Consider the following 18,726-nt stretch of genomic DNA (forward strand, 5'->3'; position numbering starts at 1 on the left):
CAAGCCTCAGGTGAGATCACAAGCCAACACCTTGCATCCAGCCTAGGGAGTGCTGAGCAGAGAACCCAGCCAGGCCTTCCCGGGACTTCTGACCTATAGAACTGTGAGCAAATAAATGGTGTTGCTTTAAGATGCTATGTGGTATTGGGTTATGCTCAACAGAAAACTAATGCAATGCCCGTTTTATAGGTGTAAAAACTGAGACATTATAAAGAATAGTAGGCAGACTAGCACGCAAAGAAAGAAAAGAGGGAAGATGAAAATTTCTTCAACTGGCTACTTATGCATATTCAGTTTTTCATTAGGGCATAGATTTGCCCTGAAAAGCACTATGAATCCTCGCTGCCTCATTTACTCTCAGAGAGAAGGCACATTTCTACTATTTTTTCTGCACTTCCCCAGAGAGATTCATGTTTTCCTTATTCACGTGATAATTCAAGATACACTAGAATTTTATTTTAAAGCAAGACTAGAAGTTATTCTGTTGGGAATTGTTAGGATATGTGATGAGTAACCAATCATTCTGCTACCAGCCCTTTATCCAGAGTTAGCAGAAGGTCCCTACCAGGGTCTGAAATACGAGTGGATTCAACTCTTCAACCTACAGAAAAGCGACATGGGAGCTTCCCGAGTCTCTGCTTGTGCCCAGTACACAGTTTCTGAAATACAATCAAGTGCCTGGTTGGTGACCGTTCTTACCCTTGGAGTTTCCTAATGTGTTGGCACTGTTGTTAATTCAAAGGTTAGGAAGAGTGTCCCAAGTTAACTGTCCAATTAGCTCTACAACACAGAATTACACTGGGGGTGGTAGCTCAGGCATTGTGAACATAACAGTATAACTAAGTTTCAGTAAAAAAAAAATATATAGGTTAAGTAGTTCTCAAATGACTATTGAATAAGCTAGGAGGAAAATAATTCTCAATCTCACACACGCTTAAAAGCTCATCTCCCCCCCTTCTACAACTTGGTCTCTTAACAAAGACTCTGAATGAGAAAAGAATGGGATTTCAGTCTCCGTCTCCCATCATTTCTTGATGATCATGTACCCTGTGCTAAGCACTGCACGGAGGGCTGTGGATGCTGTCAGTATAAAGCCAAATAAGACACAGCCCTCAGACCTGAAGGTGCTTACAGCCTTTTGGGATGTGGCTGGCACTGTGGAGACCAACTGTCTCACCAAAAACTCCAACAACGATCACAGCACGAAGAAACTTCCTACGAATTCCTCCCCAGCTGCAGGAGCCCACAAGGCTTGCAAAGCACTTATTTTCAATGCCATTTTCTTTGTGTCCAGAGACAGGGGGACCACATACCAGGGGCCCCTCTATTGAATGGGTTGTTTTCAATTTGCTCAATTAAGATTTCTTGGATCCTAGGTTCAGTCCTGGGAAGAGAACAGATATCTCCAGACTGCTATGCATTCTATGCGTTTTTGTCAAAGCAGTGGAGGTACCCCGGAAGTGGTGTACATGAATAGCAGGGAAAAGTATAATCCTAAATTTATAATGCTATTAGAGTTTCCTCCAAAGATCTTAAAAAGCCAAGATTTAGAAAACATACGTCCTGGTATTTTAGCCAACTGTGCTTGGGATATTAGATCACGCGCAAGTTTCCAAATTGTTGACAGTAAATTTAAAGGACCCTGGCTGTGGAGCCAACGTCAGGTTTACTAGACCCCATTCTAATTTATACAACTTTTTCTTAGCTTTCTATCTCCCTATCATCATCAAATACTATTCGCTGAAAACCTATGGCATATGCTTAATACTAACTTTAAGAAGTGTAATTTTTTAAAAAGGTGATGTTTACATTGAGATGCAAACTCAAGATGCATGTCAAGACTTACAAGAGCTAGTAACCACCATGGTGTATTTTCAGCCTTCCTTAATTAGGAATAAAATCACTCACTAGACTCTAAATTACACTGAGTTCCTTTCTTCCTCCCTCCCTCCCTCCTTTCCTCCCTCCCTCCCTCCCTCTGTCCTTCCCTCTCCCTCTCTCTCTCTCTTTCTTTTCACATTTCCACATCCTAACAAAAGATGTGAACATTAGAATGTCTTTTTTTCCAGTTCACCAATAATCATCCACAAACTCACAGCCACAAGGAGGAAGCCCACATCTGGCTGGGGCTGGGATGCCTGGTGACATGTGGAGTGGCAGTGTCCCCAGCTATCAGCAGAGATGCTTCTCCCTCCAAACCCGCTATTCTTCACGCAATGGCTTTGAACACAGCACAGAGAGTGCATCTCAGTGATACGTGCCTCGCTTGTTGTTTTCATGGTCTGTTCCAGAAAGGAGGCATCAAACTTAAAAACTTATTTTCCGGGAGTTCGGATACAAGGAAGTTCCTTCCATTTATCTGAGGAATCCTATATAAAGCCAGGTTTTATAAAATGGAGAAGATATAACACCTGCATACAAGGGGGTTGATGACGTTAATATATTATTTTCAAGAAAAAGGAGGGTTACTTGCCTTCTGTAGCCAAGGTTTCTTCTCCTTCATAGACGGTCAGCATGTGGCCCTCCCCTACTAGAGGCTTCCCGTGGTACCAGGAAAGCCATTACTTTACACAGCACTTAAGGATGAAAGGTGCTAATGTAATTATTTTTATATTAAATGACAAACTGTTAGGATGCAAATAACTCTAAGAAATATAAAGTGAGAGATAAACACACACCCGTCTGGGAAAGAAACAGCAGCCACCCCAAGGCGCTCCTGATGTTAAGAAAGCTATTTTCTATTTTGCTCTTATAAGTTGGTTGGAAAAGGAAGCTTTATTATCTTTCAAAAGTCTTCTATATTGATAATAACATCTGGAGATTAGGAGTGTGAGATCTTAGGAATTTTAATGAGACTGTTTGTGATTCGCCCAAACGAACCCAAAGGTAAATGAGAAGCTTGGGGGGAAAAACACCCAGAAGTTCTAAAATGTGTGATTGGTGGTCTATATACTGATCAACTCCACACCAACAATACTTCTCTTTTCTAGGTGATTTTGAAAATTTTCCGGGACGCTGTCGTGTGGAAGTGGGTTTGGGAGAATGCACAGGGTGGGGCTGGAAAGAAGGTACAGTTTAGGGGGGGAACTTCACTGTCTTCTCTTCTTTTTCCAGAATGCCAAAGATAATACTCAATGATACGTTTTGAAGCACTCTAGAGTGCTTATTACACAGAAACTGGAAAATAATAAAACTAAAAATAGAGCTACCATATGACCCAGCAATCCCACTCCTGGGCATATATCCAGAGAAAACCATAATTTGAAAAGACACATGCACCCCAATGTTCACTGCAGCACTATTTACAGTAGCCAAGACATGGAAACAATCTAAATGTCCATTGACGAATGGATAAAGAAGATGTGGCACATTTATACAATGGTATATTACTCAGCCGTAAAAAGAATGAAATAATGCCATTTGGAGCAACATGGATGGACCTAGAGATTATGATACTAAGTGAAGTACATCAGACAGAGAAATACAAATATCATATGATATCACTTATATGTGAAATCTTTAAAAAAATTACAAATGAACTTATATACAAAACAGAAATAGATTCACAGACATAGAAAACAAACATCGTTACCAAAGGGGAAAGGGGAGGGGAGGGATAAATTAGGAGTTTGGGATTAACATATACACACTACTAAATATAAGATACATAAACAACAAGGACCTACTGTATAGCACAGGGACCTTCACTCAATATTTTGTAATAACCTATAAGGGAAAAGGATCTGGAAAAAATAGATATATATGTATGTATAACTGAATCACTCTGCTGTACACTTGAAACTAACACAAGATTGTAAATCAACTATACTCCCCCAAAAATTTTAAGATTTAATAAAGAAACAAAAAAGAAAATAACTATTACTAAGCCCTTTCTTATTATGTCAAATATGTGGGTATATCCACTACTGATGATTCATTTTACTATGATGAATGCAGCATCTGTGTGCAAACGACGCAGAGTGGTGGGGATCAGGGAGAGGCTTGAGGCCCCGTGAAGAAAGGACGGGCCCTTAGGAGACAAGGCAACCGGGACTGACCCGGGCGGACACTGCCTCGCGGAAAAGCGCTCGCCCTGATGAGCGCCTCACCCAGCGGCTCCAGCCCCGTGTTCCAACTTCGTTTCCTGTCACTTCCTCTCACACACGCTGGGCTCCCACGAAGTCCCTGAGCTCCAGGCCTGGGCTGAGATCCCAGCTCCATCCCTGACCAGCTGTACGGCCTCAGGCAAGGGGCCTCAGCTGTCAATATCTCCGACCCCTCCTCTGTAAGATGAAACCGATCGCAGTGCCTCCCTCACATAGTAAATAGTCAACGGGAGCTCTTTTTAAAAAAAAATTATTTTATTGGAGTATAGTTGATATACACTTGTGTTGGTTTCTGGTGTACAGCAAAATGATTTAGTTATGTATATTTTTTCATATTCTTTTCCATTACGGTTTATTATTAAGATATTGAATATAGGTCCCTGTGCTATACAGTAGGACCCTGTTGTTTATGTTTTATACATAGTAGTGTGTACATGTTAATCCCAAGCTCCTAATTTATCCCTCCCCCTCCCCCTTTCCCCTTTGGTAACCAAAAGTTTGTTTTCTATGTCTGTGGGTCTGTTTCTGCTTCATAAATAAGCTCGTTTCTGTCATATTTTATTTTATTTTATTTTTTGGCCGCACTGCACGACATGCGGGATGTTAGTTCCCACACCAGGGATCGAACCCATGCCCCCTGCAGTGGAAGCACCAAGTCTCAACCACTGGACCGCCAGGGAAGTCTCTCTGCCATATTTTGGATTCCACGTATAAGTGATATCATATGATATTTGTCTTTCTCTGTCTGGCATACTTCACTCAGTAGGACAATCTCTAGGTCCATCCATGTTGCTGCAAATGGCATTATTTCATTCTTTTTATGGCTAATATTCCATTGCATATACGTGCACCTTCTTTATCCATTCCTCTGTCAATGGACACTTACGTTGTTTCCATGTCTTGGCTGTTGTGAATAGTGCTGCTATGAACATTGCATGTATCTTTTTTTTTTTTAACATCTTTACTGGAGTATAATTGCTTTACAATGGTGTGTTAGTTTCTTCTGTATAACAAAGTGAATCAGCTATACAGAGCATGTATCTTTTTGAATTATGGTTTTGTCTGGATATATGCCCAGGAGTGGGATTGCAGGATCATACGGTAGCTGTATTTTCAGTTTTTGAGGAACCTCCATACTGTTTCCCATAGTGGCTGCACCAATTTACATTCCCACAGCAAGAGCTCTTTTTATGTTTACTTTCTCTAAAAAAATTCGCAGTGAGAAAAATGTCTCATAAAGCCACCGACCTTGGATTGATTTATTCGACATCCATCAGGAAGTCTGTTCCCATGTCCATGAAACTCAGAGAAGCCCTCTGTGTTCATAACATGGGAATTTGGGGCAGATAAACAGGAGGCAGGAGTTTCAAAGCCTTGAAAACTTTCCTTTTTATGATATGACACTGTATCCCATATAAATATATTATTGGCGCGTCCCCACGGTTCTCTTCATTATCTTCTGCACATCACTCAAGGTGTTATACCGTGTGATATATTGGTGGTAATAGCTGTTATGATTCACTGATTTAATATTGTCTTTGGGACCACACCTATGAAGAGTCAGTCCTCAAGTCCAGTATCGCATTGTTTTTGTGGGAAAACCAAGTGTCAAATCATCTGGCCCTGAGGTCAGATGCAGGAGTAGAAAACAGGCATTGGGAGACCTGGGTTAAAGAAAGGCCAGGGGAGGGAGACACGAACCACTTAGCTACAAACCACTATGAACCCAGCTACGAACCACTTAGACATGCTCCTCAGTTTGAAACCAAAGGAATTGTTTCACTGGTCTCCATATACTGTTGCAGAAACAACACACATAGTTTGGCAGAGACCAAATCCATGAAAAAAAAGAAAAAGAAGAAGAAGAATGTACTGCTCTTAAATCTGAGACAGTAACAAAAGCAGTGATCTTTACTGGTTCATTACGCGTGTATCATCATTGCACGGCAGCCCCACATCCGAGCAGGAAATAGCCAAACACAGAAAGACCCAGAAGAGAGACCCGATGTTGTCATTTTCACTGTCCACTGCAATGTGGGAACTTTTTCAGGTGTCACTCAGCCTGGAAGTTACTATCTTTCTACCCAAATCCAGATGATCTATAGACCCCTTCCCAGTGCCCCAGAGAGGAGAGACCATTCCCGGGCAGGAAGCAGCTGCCCCAGGCATGTTACCGAGAGTCTACTGCAGGTGCCCGAGCTTCCTTAGCTGCCGGTCTTACTGGAACCTAGAGCAGGAAATTAGGAAGAGCAGCTGTTCTGGCTATAATAATCCACTAGGTGAAGGTTTGTGCTTAAAATCAAAGTTCTGAGTTATCGCGGTGGGAGCCACCGGGGAATCTCTGAGGTTAGACAGAAACAAAGTGCCACGTTGGTGGGACTCTTACAGGCACAGACGTCACGGGGATGGCATCGAGGGCTACCAAGGACAAGAAGCCAGAGACAGAAAAGGACGCGGATGCAGACGTCGCCCTGGGTTACATCGCACTGAGGAATGGACCAGCTCCCCATCGAGGAGGTGTGAATTCATGGCACAGGTGCTCACGTGTTATTTGTGATTAGGGGCTTGTTTCAAGGCATGGAGTGTCTGTGTCTCTATCAGCTCAAACGTCACTTCCAGCCAAGTCTCATTGATTGGAAGGGGCTGCCTGGAGCTCTGCGTTGATAAGGTATCCAAGTTTGGGGCTTGACTCAGAAGCTGACCTTGACGGGCAGGGGATGGAAGCGGGGCCTGGGTGCAGGGTTGGGGGAGGTTAGCAGTCTTGGTGACAAATCCTAGGCCTTAGCTGGTGGATAAATCATATGTGGTTCTTGACCTGTATGTACAGTCATTCTCAGTGCATCTTTTTGCTCTCATGATAAAGTTCTAAGTCCAAGGAATCCTTTAAGATTTGTTTAAGATCGTTACCTGAGATAAGTACATCTTTGAAAACAATTACTGTCAAAATGCTGGGGCCAAGCAAATGCACAGATGACAAGTCCTCACAGCCCATGCCAAACAAGACCAGCTTCTGTGTGAGCCACGGGGTTGGGTGGCGGGGTGGAGGTCTCTGTATGCCTCACACGCAGTCCCACCAGGGTTAAGAGGACCGTGCTATCACGCAGAGCAGGGATTTAGAGCCGTCTGTGAAATTCCATCAAAAGAAACCGAATAAATCCCTTCCTGGAAGGCTAAGTCGAGGCTGATGGGACTCTTGCATTCACAGCTGCACACACTCAAGATGGGCAACAGATCAAGGGCTGTGCACAAAAGCCCGGCGTCACTGGAGAGAAGCAACAAGGCAACAGATGTTCTGGACTCCGTTCAAACTGGCTGCCTCGCTTTGCGTTTGTCCTCTTCTCACTGGTGGCCACTTTTGATATCGAATCAAGTTTCTGATCTTCATCTTTATCGCCTGAGTGGAGTAAGACCCAGTTTAGGAACCTGAGCCCTCATTCTGTGTCACTGGCCCTGAGTGACGTTAAGTACAAAACCACAGTCCCAGTCATTGAAATCGGGGTGTCAACTGCGTGCCGGGCACCATGCAGAGCGTGTTCCTCATGCCCTTGTATTTAGAAGTCACGACATAACAAGAATCATGCTAAGACAGAGTCTTTTTTTTTCAGAAGAAAAAAATTGGGATTTTTATTGTAATTGCATGGGAATTACTTTTATCAATCTGATAGATTTGACATCTTTATGATATTGAATCTTCCAATTCATAAACATGATATATCTTTCCATTTATTTAGATCTTGTTTCAATAGTTTTATCATTTTTCTCCGTGTGTTGAACATCTTTTTTTTTTATTGAAGTATAGTCGATTTACAATGTTGTGCCAGCATATCCTTTTTTAAGATCTATTCCTACATACTTTGTATCTGTTGATGACACTGTAAGTAGTATCCTGTTTTATTGCATTTTCTGTCTGTTTCTCATATATAAAAATAAAATTGATTTTCATACCTGGATTTTGTATCCTGTTGACTACCAAATTCTCTTATACTTTGAGGTGTTCTACATGGTCAAGCATATTATTAGCAAATAATGATAGCTTTGCTTCTTCCATTTCAATCCTTACACATTTTATACTTTTTTTCCCCCTTACTGCCATGGTTAAGACCACCAGTACAAAGCTGAATGGAAAAATCATGATTTGGGGAATCTGTGTCTTGTTCCGGATCTTAAAGAGAAATGCTTTCAATGTTTTATCATTCAGTATTGCTATTGTTATAGGCTTTTTTTGTTTTTTTGTTTTTTTGTAGGTTGTCAGATTAGGAAAGTTCTCTTTTATTCCTAACTTAACCTAAAAGGGTTTTCACTTTCTGGGTTTTGTACGTAACTAGGAAAACCTTATGCTGGGAAGTTAAGAAACATAAAAGACATAGAGCCTTGATGTGTCCCAGGCACGGTGCCCAGCACTTTACAAATGTTTCTTTACAACAGCCTGATAAAGCAAATGCTCAGATTCATGATGAAGAGGCACAGAGGTCAAGGAACTGGCCAAGGCCACTCACAGCTAGCAGGTGGCAGGAGTGGGATAGGAATTCAGGTGGTCTTAGGAAGTGGGCACTCGAACACTGCCACAGGGCAGAGGAGGCATGGAGACCCAGGGAGATGAACTCAAGCCCAGGGTCGCAGAGTTGGACCTGACTCAGAGGCAGGAGTGGAACCCTTCTTGACCTCAAAGACTGAGCTCTCAGCTGCTCTCCTGTACTTGCCGAGGGTTGGCCAGAAAAAGGCTTTTTCCTTTATTAACCTTTACTATATGAGGCTGTACTATATTGCCTTAAGAAATCCAGTTACTGCATCGTTGATACATATTTTCAGGCCAAGTCTCACCTGGGAATAAAGTCTGAATTCTCAGATTTTGCTTCTAAAATCATCCGTGCTCTCTCCTGTTTCAGAGGAGAACGTGTGGGGTCACGCCCACATCCACATCACCAAACAGAGACAGACAGGTTTTCTAAGAGCCCTCTGACTACGTGCCCTGGATGGTCTGATTTAAAGGCATGAGCCACACAGCGGGTTTTAAAGCCCTGGGGCTGGTTTCTAGGTTGGTGGATGAAGTGCAGCACAGGCTGCTGCTTTACCACCACCCACTCACCAAGCCTTGCAAGGATGGGGGAGCGTGTGTGAATGTCACAGCGTAGATGGGAATCTGGATGCATTCCAAAGCCAAGTGCAAATGCTCTTGGAGTGCCCTCGGCTTCATTCCCTTCACACCTCTCCTTGCCGGTACTAAGGGACGAAGGGAGTGATAGCAGCAAGTACATTTATCCACACACTCATTTTTCTGCAAAAACTCCAATGCCATTGCTTCTCAAGGACAGGTCGAGAACATGACGTTTCCTACGGAAGCAAACTCAGAAAGCTTTCAAACCAGAAAACAATGTGCAAGGAGGAGCATAGATTTAAGAAAAATACCTTAACGTGAAAGCCAGTCTGAAGCCTGGTTTTGTTGATAAAATCATACACTGGTATTCCCCAACCAATTTCACCAACATACTCAGGTTTATATTTGGCCGGCAAGCTTCTCTTTGAGGCAGGCCTCTGTAAATATCTGAGATCTCCCGTTTTTTCTAATGCAGGACGCTTTTCTCCTATATAGGAAGTATGCTGAGCAACTTTAGGGAGATGGTCCTTTACATAATCTGGGCCTTAAAACAGAAAGAAAAAAACACTTTGAAAAAATCTCCACACTTTATTCTAAGATGCTTTATTCTAAATGGTGGAAATAATAACAGCTAATGCTTGTATGTCTTTGACTACATTCTAGGTGCTCTCATAAGCCTTTTAGATATGTTAATTCAATTACTCCTTGTATTAACCAAATGAAGTTGGGAGTATTATTTCCCCCAGTTTATAGGTGGGGAAAACAAGGCCCAGAAGGATTGGTTACTTGTCCAGAGTCACAGCTAATGAGCCGACAGGCTGTCTCATGGTTTTCTTTATAACCAACTTAATACAGACACGTTCTTTTTTTAAAATTTATTTTATTGAAGTATAGTTGATTTACAGTGTTGTGTTAATTTCTGCAGTACAGCAAAATGATTCAGTTATACATACATATATATATATATATAAATATATATATACATTTTTTTTCAGATTCTTTTCCATGATGGTTTATCACAGGATATTGAATATAGTTCCCTGTGCTATACAGTAGGACTTGGTTGTTTATCCATTCTCTATGTAATAGTTTGCATCTGCTAATCCCAAACTCCCAATCCATCCCCCCCAACCTCCTTGCCCTTGGCAACCACAAGTCTGTCCTCTATGTCTGTGAGTCTGTTTCTGTTTTGTAAATAAGTTTATCATTTGTATCATATTTTAGATTCCACATATAAGTGATATCATATGGTATTTGTCTTTCTCTGTCTGACTGACTTCACTTCGTATGATAATCTCTAAGTTCAACCATGTTGCTGCAAATGGCATTATTTTGTTCTTTTTTATGGCTGAGTACTATTCCATTGTATATATGTACCACATCTTCTTTATGCATTCATCTGTCAATGGACATTTAGGTTGTTTCCATGTCTTGGCTGTCGAATAGGAGACACAGTCTTTACACTAAAACTCCTCACTAATACCACATTTGCAGGATGTTGGTCTTTAGACATCGAGATGTTTTATCTAGAGAGATAAAATCCTGAAATGAGGATTAGAAAATTCCCCAAATGTATTAGAAGCCATGGGAAGATGGAGAGAATTGTCAGATGAGGACAGCTCATAACGGATGATGCCCAAAGGCAGGGGCATTTAATAAACATCGGTATTTTAAATGTAAGACAATGAACAAAGGAATCAATGAATTGTGGAAGTGGGTGAAGCAAAAATAACAGGAGGTGTGGGAAAAGATGGCTTCCATATGCTTGGTGTTGAGAGCTGATGACGTGAACATGTGAAGAGGAGCCAGAATGGTCCTGATTAGAACAGACAGTGATCTGCTGGCCCAGGAAGAGTTTCGGAAGTCCCGGAACCAAAGTGGCTGCAGGATTGTCTGGGCAGGTTGGGGAACACAAAGAAGAAACGTCACTCCTCTTACCCAAGGTGAACCCCAGACCTTGGAAGTGGAGGCTGTGCTGTGGTCACAGTGTCACCTGGCCCTTCCTGACCCTGTGGCCCCTCTCATTTTGTCTTGGGTCGTGGAGCTCAGGGTTTGCAGGGAGCACAGGTGGGCGGGGGGTTGACCACATGCTCCGATGCAGTGGTCGGTGTGGTTACAAGTCTGTGCCTGGAGACATCATCCAAGCTTTCCAAGGGAGCTGAAAATGTGAGAAATCGCTCCCCAGACACAGGCTTGGGGCAGATGTTGCCCCAGCTTCCCAGTCACCGCGGCTCCCATGACGCCTGCGTGTTCACTGTGCCTCATTTCCCGTGATGGACTCGTCGTGGCCCCAGGTTCTCACTCAGGTAAAGTATAGGATGGCCCAAGCATGAAAAACTGTTTTCTCTCCCAATGTGACGGGTGTTGAGGGCTCACCTACAAAACTCCTGCCATAAGGAAAATTTTGCAATCTCCTCCAAACAGGATGAAATTACAACTGTATTAGTCTTGCTGGAAGTTCAGGGTATTTTGAGGCTGGTGTTTTCCCAAATGTTCCCCTAATATTGCTCCCATGAGTGACCATGACAAAGCCTAGGCGTGAACTGGGGGTTCTCTATTGTCAAATACACTTGAGAACACTATCCGTTTGCCGTTGAGAGAGTCCCAGCACATGAAAGTGTGTTAAAAGTTCTGAGAAATCCGGGCTTCCCTGGTGGCTCAGTGGTTAAGAATCCGCCTGCCAATGCAGGGGACACGGGTTCGAGCCCTAGTCCGGGAAGATCCCACATGCTGCGGAGCAACTAAGCCCATGCACCATAGCAACTGAGCCTGCGCTCTAGAGCCCATGAGCCACAACTACTGAGCCCATGAGCCACAACTACTGAGCCTGTGCTCTAGGCCCATGCACCACAACTACTGAGTCCGCGTGCCACAACTACTGAATCCACGTGCCACAACTACTGAGCCCACGAGCCACAACTACTGAGCCCATGTGTCACAACTACTGAAGCCCGCGCGCCTCGAGCCCGTGCTCCAAAACAAAGAGAAGCCACCACAATGAGAAGCCCACGCACCGCAACGAAGAGTAGCCTCCACTCAGCCACAACTAGAGAAAGCCCACGCGCGGCAGTGAAGACCTAACACAGCCAAAAATAAATAATAAATTTATTTAAAAAAAAAAAGTTCTGAGAAATCCTGCGGTAAATTAACCTGTTAGCAATTATGTAATCCAACGTTTCCCAAACTTATCTAAACATGGATCCTTTTCCTCGTTGGGTCACCTGTATGCATCCTGCAGACACCAGCAGATTTGGGAAAATATTGATCCTCCATGTAATTTTCGGTTGTTGCTAAAATTCTGTCGTCACCTCACACTATTGCAAAAGTGAGAGCAGACGTATATCTATAGTTATTCCTTGTCACTCTGCAGACCACATTTTTTAAAAGAGCAATTACTTGACAGCTGAGTCTAAACACTTCGTTTTAGACAGAATCGTAGAAAGTGAACGTGCTTTACAAGCCGAGGGTGGGGAGAGGAGCTCCCCAGAGAATCTAGCTTCCCTGTGGCATTTCAGTTGAGTCACTGGACTTTCCTGAAACCCCATGTACTCCTGTGTGCTTTAGAAATAGCGTGATGCAGCGTGAATGGCACAGGAAGTTCTGGGACATCCCTCCCTGGCTGCATAGCTGACGCAGGCACCCGCCTATACAGCAGAGGCAGCTGAGAGTCACTGTCTGCAGTGGGCCAGGTTCACAGCCGTCCCCTGGAGCTGGCCTGATGCTCACCTAACCAAAAAATCCACTCTCACCACGCAGGCAGCAATGCAGACGTGGGGTTTCCCTGATGGGCAGTTCCGCGGGTGTCTGGCTTTAAATGACCCATGTTTCCCTCCCCTAACCCTCATCCTCCAGAGCCGAGACTCTCTGCTGGATCCGATTCCCTGCTTCAAGGTCAAACTTCCAACTCCTGTCCAATCCACGGTCGCTTTGTTTTTCCTTTAACGGCTATCATCTCTGTTCGACGACTGTTGCTACGTCCCTTAGGGTGTTCCTAGCTGTTTTTCATCTTATGGCACGTTTTCTTGGGTCGTTCATTGTTTTCCCCAAAACCCCGGCCCCCATTTGCCAGCCATGAAGTTGACAGCTCCTGGGTTAATAAAACCCTCATGTGCCCATCTGCTTTGGAGTTCTTGTCAACACCTGAAGACCAGCTCCAAGGGGACACCCCGCAGCTGTAATCCTGAAACAGAGCTGCCCAGCACTGGTCTACTGCCAGGGGAGCCACGTCACGATGGGGGAAGGAGAGGTGCTTCCATTTACATCTGTGCCAGGCTTCACGGGTCCTCATTTCTGCATCTTCCTGCCCTGGAGAAACTGTGATCTCACGGCCAGCGGGTAGATCCTGTCTCCCCTGTACGTGCCCAGCGTGGCTTGTTCATCAGTGTCTGAAATTCTCAAGTTACGGTCGAAGATGTGGTTTTGAAGCTAAACTACCGTAGGGTCAAATCCTGGCTTTGTCTTGTGCTTTGTGACCCAGGGAACATCATTCGGCCTCTGAGTTTAAGCTTCTCATCTCTAAAATGAAAAAAGACACATGCACCCCAGTGTTCATAGCAGCACTGTTCACAACTGCCAGGACATGGAAGCCACCTAAATGCCCATCGACAGAGGAATGGATAAAGAAGATGTATTATATACATACAATGGAATGTTAGCCATAAGGAAAACAAAATAATGACATTTGCTGCAACATGGATGGACCTAGAGATTATCATACTAAGTGAAGTAAGTCAGACAGAGAAAGACAAATATCATATGATATCACTTATATGTGGAATCTAAAATATGATACACATGAACTTATTTACAAAACAGAAATAGACTCACAGACATAGAAAACAAACTTATGGTTACCAAATGGGAAAGGGGGGGGGATAAATTAAGAGTATAGGATTAACAGATACACACCACTATATATAAAATAGATAACCAAAAATGACCTACTGTAGAGCACAGGGAACTACAGTCAATATTTTGTAATAACCTATAACGAAAAATAATCTGAAAAAGAATATATACATATGTGTGTGTGTATGTATAACTGAATCACGTTGCTATACACCTGAAAGTAACACAACACTGTAAATTACCTATACTTCAATTTTTTTAAATGGTTAAAAAAAAAAAAAGAATAGTGATGCCTGTCTGGTAGCCTTGCTGGAAGGAGAGGAAATAATTTTATTGAAAGAAGTGCTTATCTGAGCATCTGGCACATAAGATGCAGCAATATTATTATTCGTGTCTCTTCCTCTTTCTTGTCTGTTCGCTTCTTGTTTTAATTTGATGCTTTGTCTTACCGGTTACATTTTTTAAAATATATTTTAGGAGCTTTCACTGATAAACAATTTATTTCTTATTGTGAATAAACTTCCAAGCCTTTCCTGAGAGCTCTTCTAGATCAGGGGTTGGCAAACTTTTCCTGTAAAAGACCAGAGAGGAAATATTTGTGGCTTTGCATGCAGGGCATACAGCCTCTGTCTCAACTACTCAGCTCTGCCCTTTAGGGCAAGAGCAGTCATGGACCCTATGTAAACAAATGGGCGTGGCTGGGTTCCAATAAAAGTTTATTTATAGACACTGAAATTTTAATTTCACGTAATTTTCACATGTTACAAACTATTATCCTTCTTTTGCTTTTCCCCCCAACCATTTGAAAGAGTAAAAACCATTCTTTGCTCACAGGGGGCAGGACAAATTTGATCCAGGAGCCATAGTTTGCCAACCTCTGATGATGGTGGACAGAAAGGCAGCAGATGCCACGGAGGGTGGGAAGAGGCCAGACCGGCGAATCCTGGCGGCTTCCCAACAAGCGTCACCTGTTGCCAACACTGGGAAAGGCCGGGCCACGGCATGTGTCAATAGAGAAACAAAGTTCCATCCTGAGGCAGATGTCTCTTTCTGACTTCTCTCCTCTGCATTTGCAGTGTTTCAATTAATTAACGAACTCATTCCTTTATTCTCTCACCGATTGATTCATTCCTTCAACAAATAGTTATTGAACTGTACGCCAGGCACCGTTCCAAGTGCTGGGCGTAGAGCAGCGGACAAAGCCGAGACCCTGCCTTCAAGGAGCTTCTCCTGTGTTTGAGAGGCCGGTGATACTTGTAAACGGTCCCTCAGCATCTTTCATCTGGCTTCTCACAGTAACCTCCTAACTACTCTTAGCTCTAGCTTCTCTCCTATCCAATCCATCCTCCACGCAGCTGCCGGGAGGAATCTAAAACGGAGGTAAAAGAACATATCTCTTCTCCTAAAAATCATGAAATGGTTTTCTATAATGGTGCCTGTAATTGTTTTCATCCAGATCTCCTAGCATTTCTGACTAGTGTCTTCATAAACTGAGCCAAGCCTAGTGATGGAGTCTTACCTTCCTTCACCTTTCCTTACGATCAGAACTCATCTTTCAAGGCTTATTGTGAGTGCCGCCTCTTCTGGAAAACATCCCTAATCCCAAGTCAAAATTAGACACTCGGGCTTCCCTGGTGGCGCAGTGGTTGGGAGTCCGCCTGCCGATGCGGGGGACGCGGGTTCATGCCCTGGTCCGGGGGGATCCCACGTGCCGCGGAGCGGCTGGGCCTGTGAGCCGTGGCTGCTGAGCCTGCGCGTCCGGAGCCTGTGCTCCGCGACGGGAGAGGTCGCAACAGTGAGAGGCCCACGTACCGCAAAAAAAAAAAAACCAAAAACCAAAGAAAAAACATTAAAAAAAAATTAGACACTCAGCATGCTGTGTTCACAGGAGTCTATTTCATCTTTAAAAATATCATACTTATTGGATCAATTCCATTTGTAACCTCCTAGAGGGTAAAGGGTATATTTTATTTATCTCTGTGAACACCTAAAAATTTTTTTTAATTGAAATAGATTTGACATATAACATTGTGTACATTTAAGGTATACAACATGTTGATCTGATACATTTATATATTCTAGTATGATCGCCATTGTAGTGATAATTAGCACATTTATCATTTCTTTTTAGTGGTTGGACTAATTACAACTAGTCTCTTAGCAAGTCTGATGATAGTAATACCATATTGTTGTCCATACTCGCTATGTGATGCATTAGAGCTCTAGGCTTATCTGCTACTCTTTGCAAGTTTGTACCTTTAGACAACATTTGTCCTATGCCACCAATTCCCAGCCCCTGGTGACCACCATTCTACACTTTAAGTGTGTGGTTTTTTTAGATTCTACGTATAACTGAGATCATACAGTATTTGTCTTTCTCTGTCTGACTTATTTCACTAAGCATAACGTCCTCAAGGTCCATCCGTGTGGTCACAAATGGCAGCTGTCCTCTTTCTCATGGTTGAATTGTATATATAGATACGAGATATACGCACATATCATCTCTGTAAAGTCTTAATTGTCAGCACAGTGCTTGGAACATAGTAGGTCCTCAAGAAGCATGTGTTGAATGCTGAAGAGAACTGTTTGTTGAATAAGTGAATTAAAGAATTCCATCATAAGATGGGAAGTACATAAAGCCATGCTGAGGGAGAAACGAGCGGTTCTTTAAATATCTATAAGCAACCTCATTTCCAGAGCTGCCTTAGACCCTCCTAGTCTGGACTTCATGATTTGACAGTTCAGGGTAAGGTCAGAGAAAGGGCTGCTTTTCACAACATTTATTCTGCATAGTTGGCGGCACAGAGAAGGATGAGTGCTCACGGCGATATCACTTCGTCCCATAATATGGCCTCATGAGCCAATTCTCCACTTCAGTGACCCAAATGAAACACACCAAGGAAATAAATCGACAGGCCTCGAGTGGAACACGGCAGTGAGTGTTTTAACACGTATATTTGAAAACATGTTGACAATACGGGTATAAATTGGCCATTACAGACGTGCCATGCAGAACAACAGGGTTAGTCGGGGGAAGCAGAAAAGGCAAAGGTCAGAGGGAGGGATGTGAAATACGAAACAAACTCTAAGGGACACATCTGACATATGCACGTGGGGAAAGTAGAGGAGATGATAATTGTTGTAGCTGCTAATGTGCACGGGACTCTCCATTTCTAAGAACTGGCACACAGTGGACTCATGGACAGGAACAGTTCTAAACTCCGTATTTCAATGCAATTCGTGCAATTATTCAATAGGTCTAACCATCGGATGACCTGGAAGACTTAGTTTGTCGATATGCGTTTGGAAGATGGCGGAGTAGGGAGGCCCTGATCTCATTACCCTCCCCCCACCACCAGCACACCCAAATCACCACTATTTACAGAGCAACTATGGAGGCAAAAGACCAGAAGGCTAGCAGGAAAGATCGTCTACGACTAAAGATGTAAAGAAGGAATCTCAATCAGACGGATAGAAAGGAAGGAGACACAGCATCCCCAGGTGGGTGACCCCTAGATGAGAGGATAATCCCAAATAGACAGGTGCACCATACAGTCTAAAGAGACCTCCTTCTCCTCCTCCAGCAGCATTGTCTGCTCTCGGGACAGACATTATTATTCCCTGAAGCGGTAAAGTACAGCTTGGTCCGTGTTTCATGTGTGAGGTCAGGGTCCCCAGCTATTTTAGGAGCGTGTCTTGTCTCTCTGCTTGTCAAGCAGCCCCGGGTTAGGTCCCTTAGAGACTCAAACTGTCTTCTATTTGCTTCAAGCTTCCAAAGCATCCTGGGCGGTGCAGTGCACTAAGCAAATGCTTGGTAATATTCGTTGAAAGATCGACTACTTTAACATTAAGTTGCTGATGTAATCCAAAAGTATAAAATTCCGTACTTTTCCATGGGAACACAGAAAAAAGGCAGGATCAAAAAGTTTTGTAAACATCTCTGGACTTTTACTTGAAAAGTAAAGCTGACAGACTCATCTTGACAAAACTGCAACCAGGTGATTCTCTACATGTTTATCTCACCTGAAGACAAAATCTAAGTAGATAATAATAAATAGGTTTCAGAATTCCCTGGTGGCGCAGTGGTTAAGAATCCGCCTGCCAACGCAGGGGACACAGGTTCGAGCCCCAGTCCCGGAAGATCCCACATGCCGCAGAGCAACTAAGCCCGTGGGCCACAACTACTGAGCCTGCGCTCTAGAGCCCACGAGCCACAACTACCGAGCCCGCATGCCACAACTACTGAAGCCCACGTGCCTAGAACCCCTGCTCCGCAACAAGAGAAGACACTGCAATGGGAAGCCCGTGCACTGCAACAGAGAGTAGCCCCCGCTCGCCACAACTAGAGGAAGCCCATGCGCAGCAACGAGGACCCAGTGCAGGTAAAGATAAATAAATACATAAATTTACAAAAAAATAATAATAAATAGGTTTCATTGTTTTGGTTTGGTTTTGACTTGGAATTTTCCTGTATAAATGTGTGTAAAATAGTCAATTTATTATAAGGAACTCTTTACCATTCATGGAGACAGTCCTCAGACGTTCCCATGAGAAAAAATATTAAGATGTACGTATGTAAAACTAATAAAAACCCACCAGAGCACTGCAAGTAACAGGAAGTCATCACAAATGAATTAAATAATAAGAAAAATCATTGTGTCATACTGTAAGATCTGA

The 18,726-nt window shown here is 43.3% G+C and overlaps 1 protein-coding gene across 3 annotated transcripts in view; it reads right to left on the bottom strand.

Moving 5' to 3' along the window:
• The window catches only part of SPMIP2 (sperm microtubule inner protein 2), a gene marked incomplete at both ends in the record, with an annotated part of 144,250 nt that overhangs the window by 29,274 nt on the left and 96,250 nt on the right, over positions 1-18,726 (bottom strand). Inside the window, one exon of one of the 3 annotated variants that reach the window (XM_082653214.1) lies at positions 9,513-9,745. The exons of the other annotated variants lie outside the window; for them this stretch is intronic. Within the exon in view, the coding sequence (XP_082509340.1) occupies positions 9,513-9,745 (233 nt within the window). The remainder of the gene's footprint in view (positions 1-9,512; positions 9,746-18,726) is intronic. 3 annotated transcript variants of the gene reach the window in all.

Source organism: Grampus griseus (genome assembly GCF_964374135.1).
Source record: "Grampus griseus genome assembly, chromosome: 4".
NCBI classification, from domain to species: Eukaryota; Metazoa; Chordata; class Mammalia; order Artiodactyla; family Delphinidae; genus Grampus; species Grampus griseus.